General features: G+C 39.8%; 1 protein-coding gene across 1 annotated transcript in view; it reads right to left on the bottom strand.

The window, feature by feature from the left end:
- The window catches only part of COG5 (component of oligomeric golgi complex 5), a 181769-nt gene that overhangs the window by 9211 nt on the left and 157394 nt on the right, over positions 1-15164 (bottom strand). Inside the window, exons 15-21 of the mRNA XM_017811446.1 lie at positions 14975-15085; positions 13703-13765; positions 12813-12916; positions 11245-11482; positions 2418-2494; positions 1806-1932; positions 1190-1269 (exon numbers count right to left, since the gene is read on the bottom strand). Of these exons, the coding sequence (XP_017666935.1) occupies positions 1190-1269; positions 1806-1932; positions 2418-2494; positions 11245-11482; positions 12813-12916; positions 13703-13765; positions 14975-15085 (800 nt within the window). The remainder of the gene's footprint in view (positions 1-1189; positions 1270-1805; positions 1933-2417; positions 2495-11244; positions 11483-12812; positions 12917-13702; positions 13766-14974; positions 15086-15164) is intronic.

Below are 15164 nucleotides of genomic sequence, written 5' to 3'. Positions count from 1 at the left end.
CTTGTAATTCAAGGTGTCGTGGCTGGAGATTCAAGAAAACCTAGTTTTGTAAACAAACAAGATTAACAACATGTATGGTTTCCAAAAAAATACACGTATGAAGAGACACCGTTTGTATTTTAATATTTCAGAAATAAATCTACTAACATCTACTGGTGATCAACTAGTATTTCCTTAACTGGCCCAATCACTACATGGGACTGTATGGTGCTATCATCTTCAGGAACTGTAAATATTTATAGCAGACTCCTCTTGGCTGCTTCAGAAGTGTGGACAGATAACGGTTGACTTTCTTAGGCACAACCATTGCTGGCTGGAACTTAAAAGTCAGCTTCTATCACTTCAGCAAAAGCTGGCAACATCCACGCACATAAGTTCAAGGACAGAGTTGGCTCCCAGGCCAGATGGAGCCTGCTGCAGCTATATGTGACAGCTTTTCCCATCCCACTGGAGTAGGTGACACTGAGGTCACTGAGAAGATGGCTGGAAAATTTAGGGCATTAGGAGCCAAAAGATCACCTGAGCCTTGAATCCTAAGGATCCCCAGGCTGGCTCTGTCACATTCATACAACTCATTTGTTCTCCCTAACATACTTCAAAAATCTGCTTGTTTTGAAAAACAAGACTCTTCTAACTTTTCCTAACATTTTAAGATGCAAAATAGTATTTAGCTATAAAGCAAGATTTTAAAAATCTGATGTAATTGTCACTTCCCTGTGAATCATGGGCTGATTTCCTGAAGAGTAACATTACAGGGGTGTAACAAGGGTCTCCCATTTTTAGATTTCTACCTACATTTACACTGGTTAAGCTTTCAAAGCTTCTCTTTCCTTATACAGAAGACAGGACAGCTGCAGCCTTGACTTTCCAACAATAAGAGAGGGAGGCAGTTTTGCTACAAATCAGTATTAATTTAAACCTTCATTGTGCCTGGTTTCCCTCCTTTGCAAGATGAGTATGCGCTCCTTACAAAAGCACTGGAGGGCTTGGGTAAGGGAGGGTGGAGGGGAAAGTTCAGTTTACATATTCTGCCATTTTCCAACTCATCCCACGAGTAGAGAGAGGGTAACGGTATTTATGACACATCTCCCGAGGCACATTTTTTTACTTTTCAAGACCAGTCTTAGTGTGCAGATAAGTTACTGCTCCATTATCATAAATGTAGAGAAGAAAGAAGCATGATTCTTACCGTATGAGAGCAAGCCTGTCTTTTTCAGATGGGTGATCATCAAGCCACTGGGAGTAACGGGCAATGGACCACTCAGCCCTCTGATACAGAGAAACACAAACACCAATTACACACAAACGTGAAAAAGGAAATAGATACACCAATTTCAGAATCAAAGATGACATAAATGAAGGCCACATGAGGCTCTCCTAATACTGCAGTGATGCAGAAAGAGATCAGAGACAATTAACAGAAATAGCCCAGTATGTTATCTGGGAGCTCAGAGGTGATCTCCTACTTCAGCTGATGACCCATTTCTGAGAGGGCTTTTTATCCAGATTTCCTATATCTTAGACGTGTAGGATCTGGGCAATTTGCAGTCTGGGAAAAGATCTGCAATTTCTTTTATGAGCTGACAGAATAGTAAAGAATCGAGAGTATATTTAATATCAGGTCAACATATTCCTACTGTTAATAATCAAAATATTAAGTCAATGACCATAACACATTTGCCACAATAAAAACAAATGCCCACAAATCATATAAAATATGAATAATTTTTAATCAAAACAGCTAGGGTAAACTACAATGCTCATTTCTCCTTAGGGCATCTGAAAAGACAGGTTGATCCTATTACCTGGAAGGGTGATTTTAACTCTGGTGGTGCTCTTGTAAATAAGAACTGAAGAATAATGCTGAATGGAATAACCTCTCCCAGAGCTGGGCTACTGGCAATATGCTCACTGGTCTGGAACAGCAGTGGTCTGGAAAAATGTAACAATATACTTGTGAAAGGAAGAAAAAGCTTATCTTATGCATTAGAAAAATGCTTCTATGTGGTGGCAATATTGCATTAGGATTGAATAATCTAATTTTTTGCCACTGCTCTGCATCTTAGGTTTCCAACACAGGTCCACTTTGTAAAAATTTACAGCAGTTGCCTATTGTAATTAATCAACACAGGACTATAAATTTTATATTTCAGTGAAAACATTTAGGGTAATTATAGAACTCGCTGTCATACAGAAGATGTACTGAAAGCAACACAAAAAAGTACAATTTGGCCAACATTTGCATGACAAAGATTGTTAAATCATAGTTATACTCTGCATAAAATTTAAAAGAAATTTAATCTATTTCTAATTTGCAGGTGGGAGTTGCCAAAAAAGCTCTCAGTTCAATCAGAACTAACGCGAGGTAATAAATCAGTTCAGAAATGCAGTTTAGTCATACTGCGACTGGAACTCACCTGAATGACCTCAGCTGTCTGTAAGATTTTCCTAGGTCAGAGACTCGCCGACAGAGCGGTGCTACTGCTAACTCCATCTGTAAAAGCAAACATTTCAATTTTATTTAGATTCTCCCAAAACATAAAACTTGGTACTAAAGTGGCCTGCCTTTAACCAATAATCCAAACTTGCGGACCAAGTCAGTGACTTCTTCCCAGTGGCTGAATTAAGACAAGAAGCTATCTTTTCCTTTCAATACTATGTTGTGCAAGCCAAGACTTTTGCCTTATTCTTGGCAACACAGTAAGCATTTCATGAAAAACGACAGTGTTAGTCTGTGGATAAGAACAGAGGGGGTCTTATGAGCTTTCTGAGACTGAAGCTTTGTTTCTTGCAGCAAGTATATTTTGTTGGTGATGAGCTTTCTGCTGAAGCACTTATGTCAATATCCCAAAAATCTGACCACAGCTGTGGGAAGAAAGCAAATCTAGGCAGATCTCCACAAACCACTGCTAAAGCAGTTAAATTGCAGACCCATTTCAGCTGGGCATCCTTTCCCTTGGTGAAGGACAAGGTTAAAATGATTCCTTCTTGAACATCAGGCTCCAAATTTTGGGGCACAAAACCTACACAGATTAGATAGAAGGTAGCTGGGACCTACTGCCACAGGGTCGTATGGAAAGAATAAGAGCATTATTTTCATACTTATTTTCATACTGTTTGGTTTCTGAGTTACAGCAGCCATCTTTAAAAACAAACAAGTTTAAAACACTTTCTGTTTTTTAAGCACTGGAGTTCTCCTGCTCTTTTGAACAAGAGCCAGGCTCCACTTGGGTTTTTATACCTAAATTCTGTCACAGGCTCTTCATTAACAGTGAAGACACAGAAGTGAGAAAACAATTTCTGTTCTGGATCCCAGACTGAGCATGAACATTACACAGCAAAATTTCAGTTAATATGTACATCAATACAAACAACCCCACTCAAAAAATCCCACAGGTAATTTTAGTCAGATATGGATTAAGTTTTTATTTTTTGCATTCCTGAAGTGTCAAGCAAGTGAGGGATCAAGCTTTATTCTCCACGTACGTTTTTTTAAAACCCCCAACTTGAAAGACTATTCAGTCTTTGATTTACACATGATGCACAATTAAACTAAGTTTCAAAGGATGACAGCTAAAATAAGTAACAAGATCAAAACCACCATACAATGAGTTTCCCATTTAAGTAATTTCGCTGAATGAGTTTCAAAGTGTTTGTGATCGGACACTATTTACAGCGAAGTCCTTAATGTTATTATATTATTCTTTCCAGCTGTCGAATTTCCTCAGAGCTGGTTGCTGGGTCACCAGCTTCACCAAGAGCATGTAACCTGGGGTTCCAGCATAAAGAAGAAACATGGTGTAGTGAACTGTGATGCGACAGTTCATCTAAACCCAGACGAAATTAAATTAGCAATTAATGCAAATCAAGGCCATATATTTCAGGCACCCGTATCTAAAAGCAGGTGGCAGGATGGGAGTCATTTCACCTACTTCTCAACATCTACTGGTTCTCTTCATACTCAGTGGAGAGAAACAGCCACTCTTGCGGGGTGATGCATCTGTCCCCGAGGTGGACACCTAAAAAAGGTCAGGTGGTTCATGCTGTGGGAGTTGGGAGTATCCACCTACACAAAATTGTCTGACAAAGCTGGGAAACCCAAGCACCTCGGCTTCCTCTGCAGACCTGGAGAGGTTGGTGCCTTTGGAGGGCAATGGGCAATGTCCCAGAGAGCTATCCTAGGGGCTGTACACAGCCACTGCCTGAGCCTAGGGCCCTTGGAGTACATGACCCTCATCAAGCACTTCCAGGACACTTGAAATCTGCAGGAACTCACAGGAGCAGAAAGTGAATAAAAATCCAGGAAGCAGAAATAAGGCTCCAGCCCTGGGTAACAGCCCAGCTTCCTCCTGTCTGCTGCTCTCCTGGTCCCCAGATCTTTAGGCTACAAACAGGCCTCTCTCTACAGCCAGCTGGGAACCCTGACTCATCCCCCTCACAGCCTGAGGGGGAGGTCACCTCTCCTGCCTGCAGGTGCAAGGGGTACCCATTCCTTGGGCTGCAGAGCACGTGCAACCCGGTTTCACAGTTCCTGAGAAGGCACGCTGCCCACCAGACTGTGCCCAAGTCAGGCAGGTGGGAAGTCAACATCCCTGTGCCTGAGGAGCCATCAGGTGCTGTGTGTGTGCTGAATCCAGGGGAGTGAGGTAGAGGGCACGCACCCAGGAAAGGCAGGTTCTCCTTGTGCATTGCTGCAGGGAGGTGCTCCAACTCCAGACTGCGATGAAGCTTACAACAAGTTCAGTGTGTTGCTCCCCCAGGTCTCCCCAGACATTTCTGAGCACAAATGGGAGCCACGAGGCCGGTCTGCCACACAGAATTGGGGGCAGGGAGCCAAATGGAGGAGATAATTAAGTATGCTTTGCTGCATCATGATACAAGAACCCTACAGACCCTGAAAACCAAATGGGAGCAAGACTCTGATTTCTCCAGAGCTTCTTTTCAGGCGTCAGTATTGGCTGGGGGCAGCTGGAAGTAACTGATATTCTGCAGGAGCTGGTGTCCTAGCTCTGGTGGGAGCTGCGGGCTTGTAGCTGTGAGGGACCGGGGAGAACATAATTCCTTTAGGTTCTTTAGAGACTCTGATAAAAGGCAACAAACTGCCAGTCTGACTTGTGGAAACAGAAATGCGCGGATCAAACTGCACTCATGAGGGGAAGAAATAGCACCACAGCAAAAATATAATTTTGCTTAATAAGTTTTAAAAGATTGTTTCACTCCTGAAACATAATATGAAGCATTGAGGTGTAAGTGAAACTTTCTACAGTTTAACCAATTCCTTATTAAAACAAATTTAAATGGGTTCTCTTGAATATACTTTGCTGTTTCCATAAATCAACATTTTTAGTCTTAAGTACTAAAGAAGAAAATTTACCTTGGAAAATTCTATTACTTCATCTTCAACCTTTATTAACTGTAGGAAATTATTAGTAGTGCTAGAACTAGATAGATTTAATGGCAGCAGATGGTTGATTCGTGAAGTACTAGTTGCCAAAGAAAAATATTGTTTTTAAGCTTTGCCACATACTATACTATCTCAAATTGACTCATGAAGAGTGGGAATGAGCGAAAACTAATGTGGTAAAAATGCACAGAAACCACAGAAACTCTTTCTTTAATTTACAATACTAGTCTGCTATGTGTTATAACCCAATCTCTCCAATAAGAAGTATAATACGCATAATAACTAAGATTGTTTTCTTCATTTTAATTTTAAGTATTCGTCTGAGCCAACAATGCTACAGCAGCCTTCTGCTGCTACATTCATTTCTGCAGGCCACTGAGCAGGGTTTTGTGTCTCTGCTGAGCATTATGCCAGCGATGGGAGCAAGTGCTGGGGAGAAACCATTCGGCTGGAACAGCTGCTGTTTTTAAGGTGCTGGAATCAGGCAGCGGATCGAGCGTACTTCACTTCTGGGTTTTGCTACCTGTCATCACCTGAAATGGCATCAGCTGTTGATTCATGCAACATGTTTATACCATAGCAGCTCTTGCTATGATACACAGCTACAGTTTCCAAATCATGTTGGTGAGCTTTTACATGTTGGGTGATGGTTTCGGCTGTCGGCAAGCCAGTACTTGTATTATGTGTGCAAGGCCTTTCACACAGCCACGTCTTGTGGAATTTACATATAAAAGGGTAAAGCAGTATTTTTTTGTTTCTTTTCCAAATTTCCCTTCCAGAACTGCAAATTTGAAAATTCAGATATCCAGGTTAAATTCACTGATAAATCGGGTGTCCAAGCAGTAATTTGCAACCACAGAGGCTTGATGTGAGATAATCATTAACACAGGATCCAAGGGAAGCAATAGGGAATGTACACACTTGCCAAAAGGAAGCAGCAGATAGAACAGAAGAAGGCCTAATGACTCGTTTCTTCTAACTTTGTTCAAAATTCATTGCTTTTGTTCATGTTAGTTTGCTATGCTTTGCAGAACACAGTGGCAGACTCCTGCCCAACATATGCTTCCTCTCAGTGGTTCTTCCTCTCTAAGCCCAAAAAGTCTATATTATCTTTTCTTCTCACATGACTCTGCCATAGCCCATGGCTAGGTGGTCAATTATTGAACTATTCACTGGATGGCCATATTGCAAAAAATATATCACTGGCTTCTCTAATTGGATTATGTTCAGCAACTCAAGGGTGAAGTTAATACGCAGTCTAGATACAGATAATGCATATATATTGAAGAGTGCTTTGAAAAATCCCATAGTGAAGTTATTGTTTAGAGCCTATTGTGGTATTTTCAAGATCTCTCATTACTAAACCGCTGTTTTTTCAGCTGGAAAATCTTAACATTAAATTTTTAGCAATTGCATTTCCTCCTGGCCAAGATGAATTCCAAGTTTTTAAATGTTAACTCAAAATGCTTTTTTCTAGCCATTCAACAGAACAGAATGCTTTAACAAGCAAGAGAGCAGAAGAGCCCTGAACTATTGTACAAAAGAAGCTGGCCTGGAAGGGAAGTGGAATTTGATTTCTCCCCAGTGCAGCAATTCCAAAACAGCTGATGCTTAAGTAAATCCTTCAGCTGTAACACCTCTAAAATAACACACAACAGAAAGTAATTCCCTCTTTCCAGGAAGATAATTAGCATTAAACATTAAATGCATTTTAGCTTTAGTAGTTTCTGTCCTTATGACTACAACTGTGATTACAGCATCCTGCTGCTTTCACATTTCTGTAACAAACTAAAAAGGAAATTTTTTAAGAAAAATGAGAAAAAGCACTTTTATACTTTTATCATTATATTTGATCAAATGAGCAAATCTGTTTACATTTTTTTAAAATCCAAATGCCTAATATTCTTGCTACTTTTTAATGCCACACATTGAATCAGGAAACCACATTCTGACCATAGGCTAGCCAGCAAATAGAAACATTTCTTCTACACTAGAGTTTAGCATTGTCAACTTCTACCACAAAAACATTTTTCTAGGAAAATTCAACAAACCCCAAACATTTTGCAGTAATTTTTTGAGAAAGACCTGAAGAATTGATGGCAGTGTTAACTATCTCCCACTGAAACTGGTTGAACACAATACTTGAACAATGCCAAAAAACCCCAACTATAAATCACACCTAGATAAGAAATACAGGAAAGCATATGCAGGGAAGTATTACCTCAAAAAGGACCAATAAAAATAGTTCACTCTACAAGGCTGAAAATAATCAGTCATGACATGAGACGGGGTTCTTGGCAGAGACAGTGGCTCCTGCCTTATACGTCGCTCCAAAATAGATGGGAAATCATGTCATGCCTTCATGTCATGAAGTATAATGATTACTTTGCAACTACTAGACTAGTTTATTTCAATGCAGTTGTGATTTGTATTTGCTAGTAATAAACAGCTGTATCAGCTTACAAACTCAGTGTAGCAGACTACTAATTTCCATGCCAAATATTACTGTAGATTCCTCATTTCTTCTAAATAAATTCCTCAACTGATTGTGTTTATACTTCATTCTTTGCTGCATTGTCCAGCACTTCCATCGGGCTTTAGGAAGGCCTGAACTACAAGCCACAAGCCCAAAGTATGCGTAAGTGCTATAACAACTCTGAATACCAAGCAAGTTAAAAGGTCCTCTGGGAAAGAACTGGTACTCCCCAGAAACAGAAATGTTGAAAACTACCAGGGCTTGCTGGCTTGCTTGCCTCCAGGATAACATTTTTTTCAGTCTGACTAGTAGTGAATTAAAAAGTGAAATTTGGTATTAAATTTGTGAATACTGAATTCTGGGCATCTTAACAATACAAAACCAAATAAAGCAAACTCATTTGGGAACACAGAGGACTGAACTGAAAAGCAATCTTGTGCAACTGCCTGCATAAAAACAGAGAGTATGTAAAGAGGTGAATTCAGCCTGTCGACTGGAAATATTTCAAATGAGACTCCCAAGGAACTGTAGCATAGTATGTGATAAAAACCTTGCAGTGCTGCACACATTTCCTAGGGCTTGCAATGTTCCTGTGTTCCCGTAAGCACTCATTTACATGAAATCATATTAATGATATTCAGGCATATTTCAAGCCTCTCATAGCTCTGCCTACAGCTGCCACACTAGCACACACCTAGTCTCACTGATGAAAAATCTGTAATGCATAGGACAGCCAAATGCAATACTGACACTGGAAACAGAGTAAGACAGAATTCAACAGAGCTACAGCAGCAATTACTGACTAAGTAGTTGAGCCTCACTGAAGAAAATTGGCTGTTATGCACCTCACCAAACCCAGTTCTGAATGAAGAGAACTTGAAATCTGTTTTCTCTCTTCTGTGTAGACACCTGTTATTTTGAGGCAATTTATCAGTAAAACACATTTCCAGTGCAAAAATTTTCAAATCTGCCTCTTAGCCAAAGCTATTCTGCTGAGTATAAGGCAGCTGTAACTCTGAGTGCCCTGAAAGAAATGTGCACAAGCACATGAGATACCCAAAATGTGACAAATCCAAGATTATTTGACTTATTGCATGTATGTTTATAACCAAACCTCAAATTAACCAAAACTTCCGGACAGATTTCTGCCCAGGTCTTTTGTTTCCAAACAACCCCAAAATACCAAAAGGGGTTTTAGATCTCAAAAGTCAGTTCTGAGCAGGAACATGTAACCCTTTTTGAGTAGAGAAAATTCAAAATAACTCTACAAGACAGAAGGAAAGTTAAAACAGTTTATAAACAAACCACAGCCTTCACACAGTGCCTTTCCAGGCAGGTCCTTCCCTCTGGGTTCCTTTGGAACTGAAAAGAGTCCTGCACACAGCATTTATGGCCATTTGGAAAAATTTATACTTCCCATCAAGCCAGCAGCCCAGCTAAATACCTGCTCCCTGCTCTCCTCAGCCCAGAGCAGCAGCAACCTCCTCTAGTCCTGAGCAGGATTATAGCTGCATTTAGGCAAATGTGCCCAGAACTCCTGTCTGGGCTAGAGCAACAAGAACCTTCCCATGGGGCTACCAGGATCTGGTGTCATGGGCTCATGCCCAAAACCCACCAGGTTTTTCGGAGGAGCACATACATCACAGAACACATAAGGCAGCTTCCACACACAAAATGTTTCAGTCCTTTTTCTGTTATGCCAAGCAATGGAATACAGTGTCCAGGCCATTCTGGACACTACAACCCTTGTGCAGCCTGGCACACCCTGAGGAGCTCTGCACAGTGATGTTCAAGGGTGCAGAATGAGCAGTGAGTTGGCTGTATGGGGCTGGTTGGACACAGACATATTTCTTGTCTTAAGCCCATTTTTAAACAAGGCAAGAATATGGTGCAATGTGAAGATAAAAACACAAGGCAGCCCCCAGATGAAGCAATAATTGAAGGCAGGAGACAAGAATGAATTCAACCCCTTTTTTTTTGATTCCATGGTGCAAAAGAAGAGAAATCACATCTTTACACAGTTGTCCATCCAGGAGTTAGCACAGTGGGGAACATCATGCAAATTCGTCTACACTCAGATGAAAACATACCTTCACTTTTCACTTAAAAGGCAGCCTATCTCAGAACGAGAAAAATCAGTGTTTAAAAAATGATAAATAAGCAATATTTTTAGATTATAACAGCTGCTTAGATCAGATGCTCTTACTGTAGAGCATAGGGGAAGATATTTCCCAAATTCATATGACTTACTTTAGTTAAAATCAGTATAAATAGCATAAATTACAAAAATTATCTCTATTCCTTCCACGCGAAAAGTCAAGCGTCCTTTTTTTTCTTCCAATTTTATGCCATTGTCTTCAAAATACAGAAGAGAATGGAACCTTCTCACTGAAAGCAACTGAGAACTTCCCCTTAATTTGTCTGGTTAAAGGCTGATTTGCTACTTTTGAGTAATGAATAAAAAAATTTTACTCAGGAGTATGTAACTCACAGGCAAATGATACAAAGAAGCCACAAGCAGGAGTGGAGGTGGCAGCAATTTTTCCCTCCCTGCCTTTCCTCTCCTACCTCACTTACCTACCAGCCAAAAGCAGCACTCAGTATGCAGACAGTTGGTGCTAATTCCTTTTTCCACTTGGATAATAATAACCGGCACCCTCGGCTTAATCTAGTGGATGCCTGATTCTTTGGCAAGTTAACCACACAGCGTTACTAATTAAATTTTAATATAGTAGATAACACAGACAGGGAGTGGATATGAATCTGGCAATTTCTTTTGCATTTTAGTGCAGCGTAGGAGTTAGGTAAAGCTGAGAGGCAGGTAAGTCCACTGGATCGTGAAGAGAATTCCACATGAAAACTGCCCTTCTGTTTCCGATAGGGCTGTTCTTCCCCAGGATGTTGGTATTTCTTTAGCTTGTCTCCTTCACTGCAAAGCAGCTGAGTTAGCCATTAACCACTGTGAGCACTGTGATATATGGAGCGATTAAGAAAGTGACACACCATTCCATTCCAAGAGAGAGAAAGGATGAAGGAAATGAATGGTGGCAAATGATGGATGTGCCGAAGAGGTCAGCCAAGTGGGATAAAATGTCAAGATGCAGCTGTCACATTTAAATGCAACAGTCACTTGACAGGAAGCTGTCAGATCTCCCTGAATCTGCCTTACGGTGATGAGGGATCTTCAACTACTTGGTGGATGCATTTATCAGGATCCAGTATCCTATTAGAGAGGATGTTTAGACCTGGAATGCACCAATCTCTACAACTGCCTGTTTATACTTTGATGGGGGCAAAAGTATTGACATTTTTCACTGAAATCAGTGAAGTAACACTAAAAACCAGAAATCAGTACTGAGGGTACCTGTGCAAAATCCGCTGCAAGCCGCATCTTCCCACCTTCACCGAGGGGCCTTATTAGACTGGCATTGCGAATGAAAAGTTCAATTGCTCTTTGAGCCATGGCTTCAGTGTTATCAAAGACAAAGTCAAAACACTCAAAATGTCTAAAGTAGTCGCTCATGACTCTTGCTATAAAACCCTGTAGCTCTTTCATGTAGAGAGAACAAGGGACATCTGGTTTTCCTGAGCCGGATAATGATCTGGTAAAAAAAAAAAGAAAAGAAAAAAGAAATAGGGGCAGCTAAATTCATCTTTAAAACACAGCTAAAACACAGCTAAAACCTAAGGATTCTTTTTAATTTTATTCCTACCCCATGCAGTGATGGCATGAATTGCAGAGTCTAATTTCTACTTAGCATAAGGAGCATATAGCTCTCTCAGACACCACAGTCAAAAAACATCTCTTTATCAGCCATTCTCATCCTAATGAGATAAAGGAAATCCCCCCACTCCTACTCAACCTGAAGAGCTTCCATCAGTTTAGAGTCTAAACCCCAAATCCAGCCCCTAAATTTAAATGTCCCAGTTGCTGATTTAAAAGTCTAATAATGGATCATAAAATACAAATCCATGTCACAGGGTTACTAGTTTAGCCTATCCCAAACCTATTGTCTGTATAGAATTAGTTTCCTAGATTCCTCCAAACCCAGCATTATAAAGTCAATATCACAGAAGCAGCACAGAAGCCCCTGGACACAAGTCAATCCCCCTTCTGTTTCTCTGACTCACAGTCAGGCAAAAGAGATCTTCCAAACTCAGGAACCTGAACATAAAGGCTATCTAACAAAACACAGCCTTTGGCTGGAAACAGTTTATCCACCTAGAGAGGTATTTTGCTACTAGTGCCAAAAGAAAGACGGTGAGAATAAAATATTGTTTAAAAAAAAAATCAAAGGGAAAATTTCAAATGCCTCTGAAAATATACTATTTTCAGTGAATTTCCAAGACAGAAAACAGGGCAACTGATGATGATATAAGCAATGCCAGAACAGACATGACAACCAAAACAAAATTCAGGGAGGAAGTCTCAATTATAGATAAGATTCTTTACGCATAAAGAATGAAATTTTAATGAAAATGTTATGGGAAAATAGCATAACATATTAAATTTGAGATTTAAATAAAAAAAGGTCAAAATTAACTATTTCATCAGAGGCTATATGCTTTGAGACGCACGAGTATTGACAGTTCTCAAGACTGTCCACCAAAAATAAGTTTCGAAAGCAAAAGGCAGTTTTTAAGCACAAAAATGATCTCTGTTTGCCTTTCTTTTTCTATTTAAAATTAATTTTACTCAATAGATATGAAAAAAAAAAAGGGGAGGGAGGAAGAAGACAGGCGCTACCTGATTAATTTGTTTCAATAGGTAGGTGTAATTCTGCTTTCTCTGTTCATTGACCATAAAGCATCACCTTCCTCTCAACAAACAAGCACTCTTGCTTCAAGGACATTGTGGCAATAACAATCTATTACTCACATGGAGGATATCTTACTAGAGCAATGGCAAATTTAAGAGATATTTCTAGTTACCCAGAAAAATCTTCCTGGTGCATAGTGATGATAATAGCTTCCACTGAATCTCCCACTGAGTTCAGTAACGGCTGAACAGCACTACCCATTAGATCATGGACTGCCTAAAATAGAAAAAAAAGGCACAAGTAAGGAACCAAAACTAGAAGCATTTGCATTTTGACACCTCAAAAATACCTTGAGAAACAGTTCGTTTTATCAGTCCTTTTTATTATTCTGCATTAAAAAATGCTAAATAGAAGGACTAAAGCCTAACATAACATTTCTCTTTAATTGATTTTACCAGTAAAGTGCAGAAATGAAGCTGTCTGCTAATTCTATGTAAAGCCTTCCTTCATAAAGGAAGGCTTTCCTTTTTGGCATTCCTGATTTGGTGCACACACTTGATTCAGCTGTTAATTCCCCAGACACAAGCTGCCCTTCATTCCCCTGCACACAACCTCTCCCAGGTCAGCGCCCAGCAGGACGGATGTGGAGAGCTGTCACCCACAGAGGCTGCACTGCCACCTGCATCCTCCTTCAGGAAGGCACCAGGTAGCATAAAAATCATAATTTGATGTATCTGTCAGGGGGAGGAAGGGGGTGATGAAGGATCCAGCAATTGCTGTGTGAATGCTGGAAAGAGAGACATTTATTTTCACAGTTAAGATGACATCTGTGTTCTGACCATTACAAGAATATTCTGAATACAAACACTACTCAGGCAGTGATTTGGCACATGCAATACATATGTAGCTGCAGATACAACAAGTTAGAAATGTCAGAATATTTGTATACCTGTTACTAAATATACTGACACAAAATAATATGTGGGAAATAAGTGCCCATTTTAAATGTAAAAACAAAGCAAGGCTCACCCCTATCCCTGCAGCATATGGACATTCAATTACCTTTAAGGCAGTTGTGACTGTTTGCTCAGCGGCTACTGGAAATGAGCTCTGATTGGTAACGACCTAAAAATTGTAAAGTAGTTGTTAATAGTCAGAATTCAACAAATTATTAGAATCCATAATATTCAGCTTCATTGCAAAACATACTGAGTTATCCCTAGTAATGAGTGGTTTACATAGGTAGAGATAACTCTCATATGTGTTTTATACAGACAGAATTTTCAGTGCACCAGTATCACTCCTTCGCTCTCAAATCTCCTATCAACTCTGCTTCTGCCTTGGCAAGGAAACGATTCAATGGAGTTAAGCCGAAATTTAGCTGAAGGGCTAACAAAATCAGAATAAAAATAACTGGTGTATTCTCCCACTGCTAAGTATAGAATTCGTGGAGGACTATACAAGCAGGTCTGTGGGAAATAATTGAAAGAATGGTTGTTCTTTCTCAGTATTATGACTATTATACTGCCAATTGTAAATAACTGTTTATGTACAGCTACAAAAATATTAGAATTGAAAGTCAAGGAATGATCTGAAGAAATATTCTACCAATTTTCTTACAGTTATGAAAATGCTATACAATAGTATTTTTAAGCCAGATAAGTACTGAACTCAAAGACTGAATCATATCAGATCTCCCTCCAACACTAAGACACATGAGGTTCATTACTAAATACATCAAAGAAAGCAGACTTAAAAGTTGATCTACCATCTGTTTGCAAAATGAAAGCAAATTTTATGGGCTTTTTAGCATTTTTTAACATTCTTTAAACATATCCAGAGTCAGGAGTACTCATGATCTTTTCTCTAATCAGGCTAGAATTCAAACACAATTAACTGCAACTATCAATATATCTGTTTATTTTTGTTTACAAAGACTGTGTACCCACTGGCATCACTAACCAGTAAATTGGAATTATTCATAACTGTGCTTAGTCCTGAAAAATTTCCAGGTTAGACTTTGGTCACAGTAATAATGTACAGAGGTGTTGCTTTTCTTGATTTCACCCTTTTCTTCACCTTTTCAGTTTAGCCACAACTGTGGGAAAGCAGTGAGGGTCTTCTGAAAAATATAAGCTTGGGCTGAGACAGACGCAGACAAGGGCTATCAGGCTGACCAGTACGAAGACAAGAAAAAGCAAGAAGAGTTCAATTGTTTATGTTCATAAAGTAATGGCTGTGATACATGATTATTCTCTATAAACACATCTTTCACTCTGCTAATATTGACTATTTGTCACAATGGCAGGAAGAGGAATACCAAAAGAAGCCTACCTTCAGAACTGACTGGTGCAGTTTGTACAGCGAATTAACTACAGCCACGTTTCTCCTCTGTCCCTCTGTGAGTGGCCCAATCACCTGGCTGGCATCTCCTTGAGTAGACAGCTGCAGTGATCACAGAAATTGTTACTACCAACTCTTTAAACAGTGCATCACCCCAGACTAAACTTAGACCACAGCAGAA

The sequence above is a fragment of the Lepidothrix coronata genome, unplaced genomic scaffold (assembly GCF_001604755.1).
Source record: "Lepidothrix coronata isolate B3197 unplaced genomic scaffold, Lepidothrix_coronata-1.0 Scaffold32, whole genome shotgun sequence".
NCBI classification, from domain to species: Eukaryota; Metazoa; Chordata; class Aves; order Passeriformes; family Pipridae; genus Lepidothrix; species Lepidothrix coronata.
Note: the sequence above shows the minus strand (reverse complement) of the source record. Positions and strands in the feature narration are given on the sequence as shown.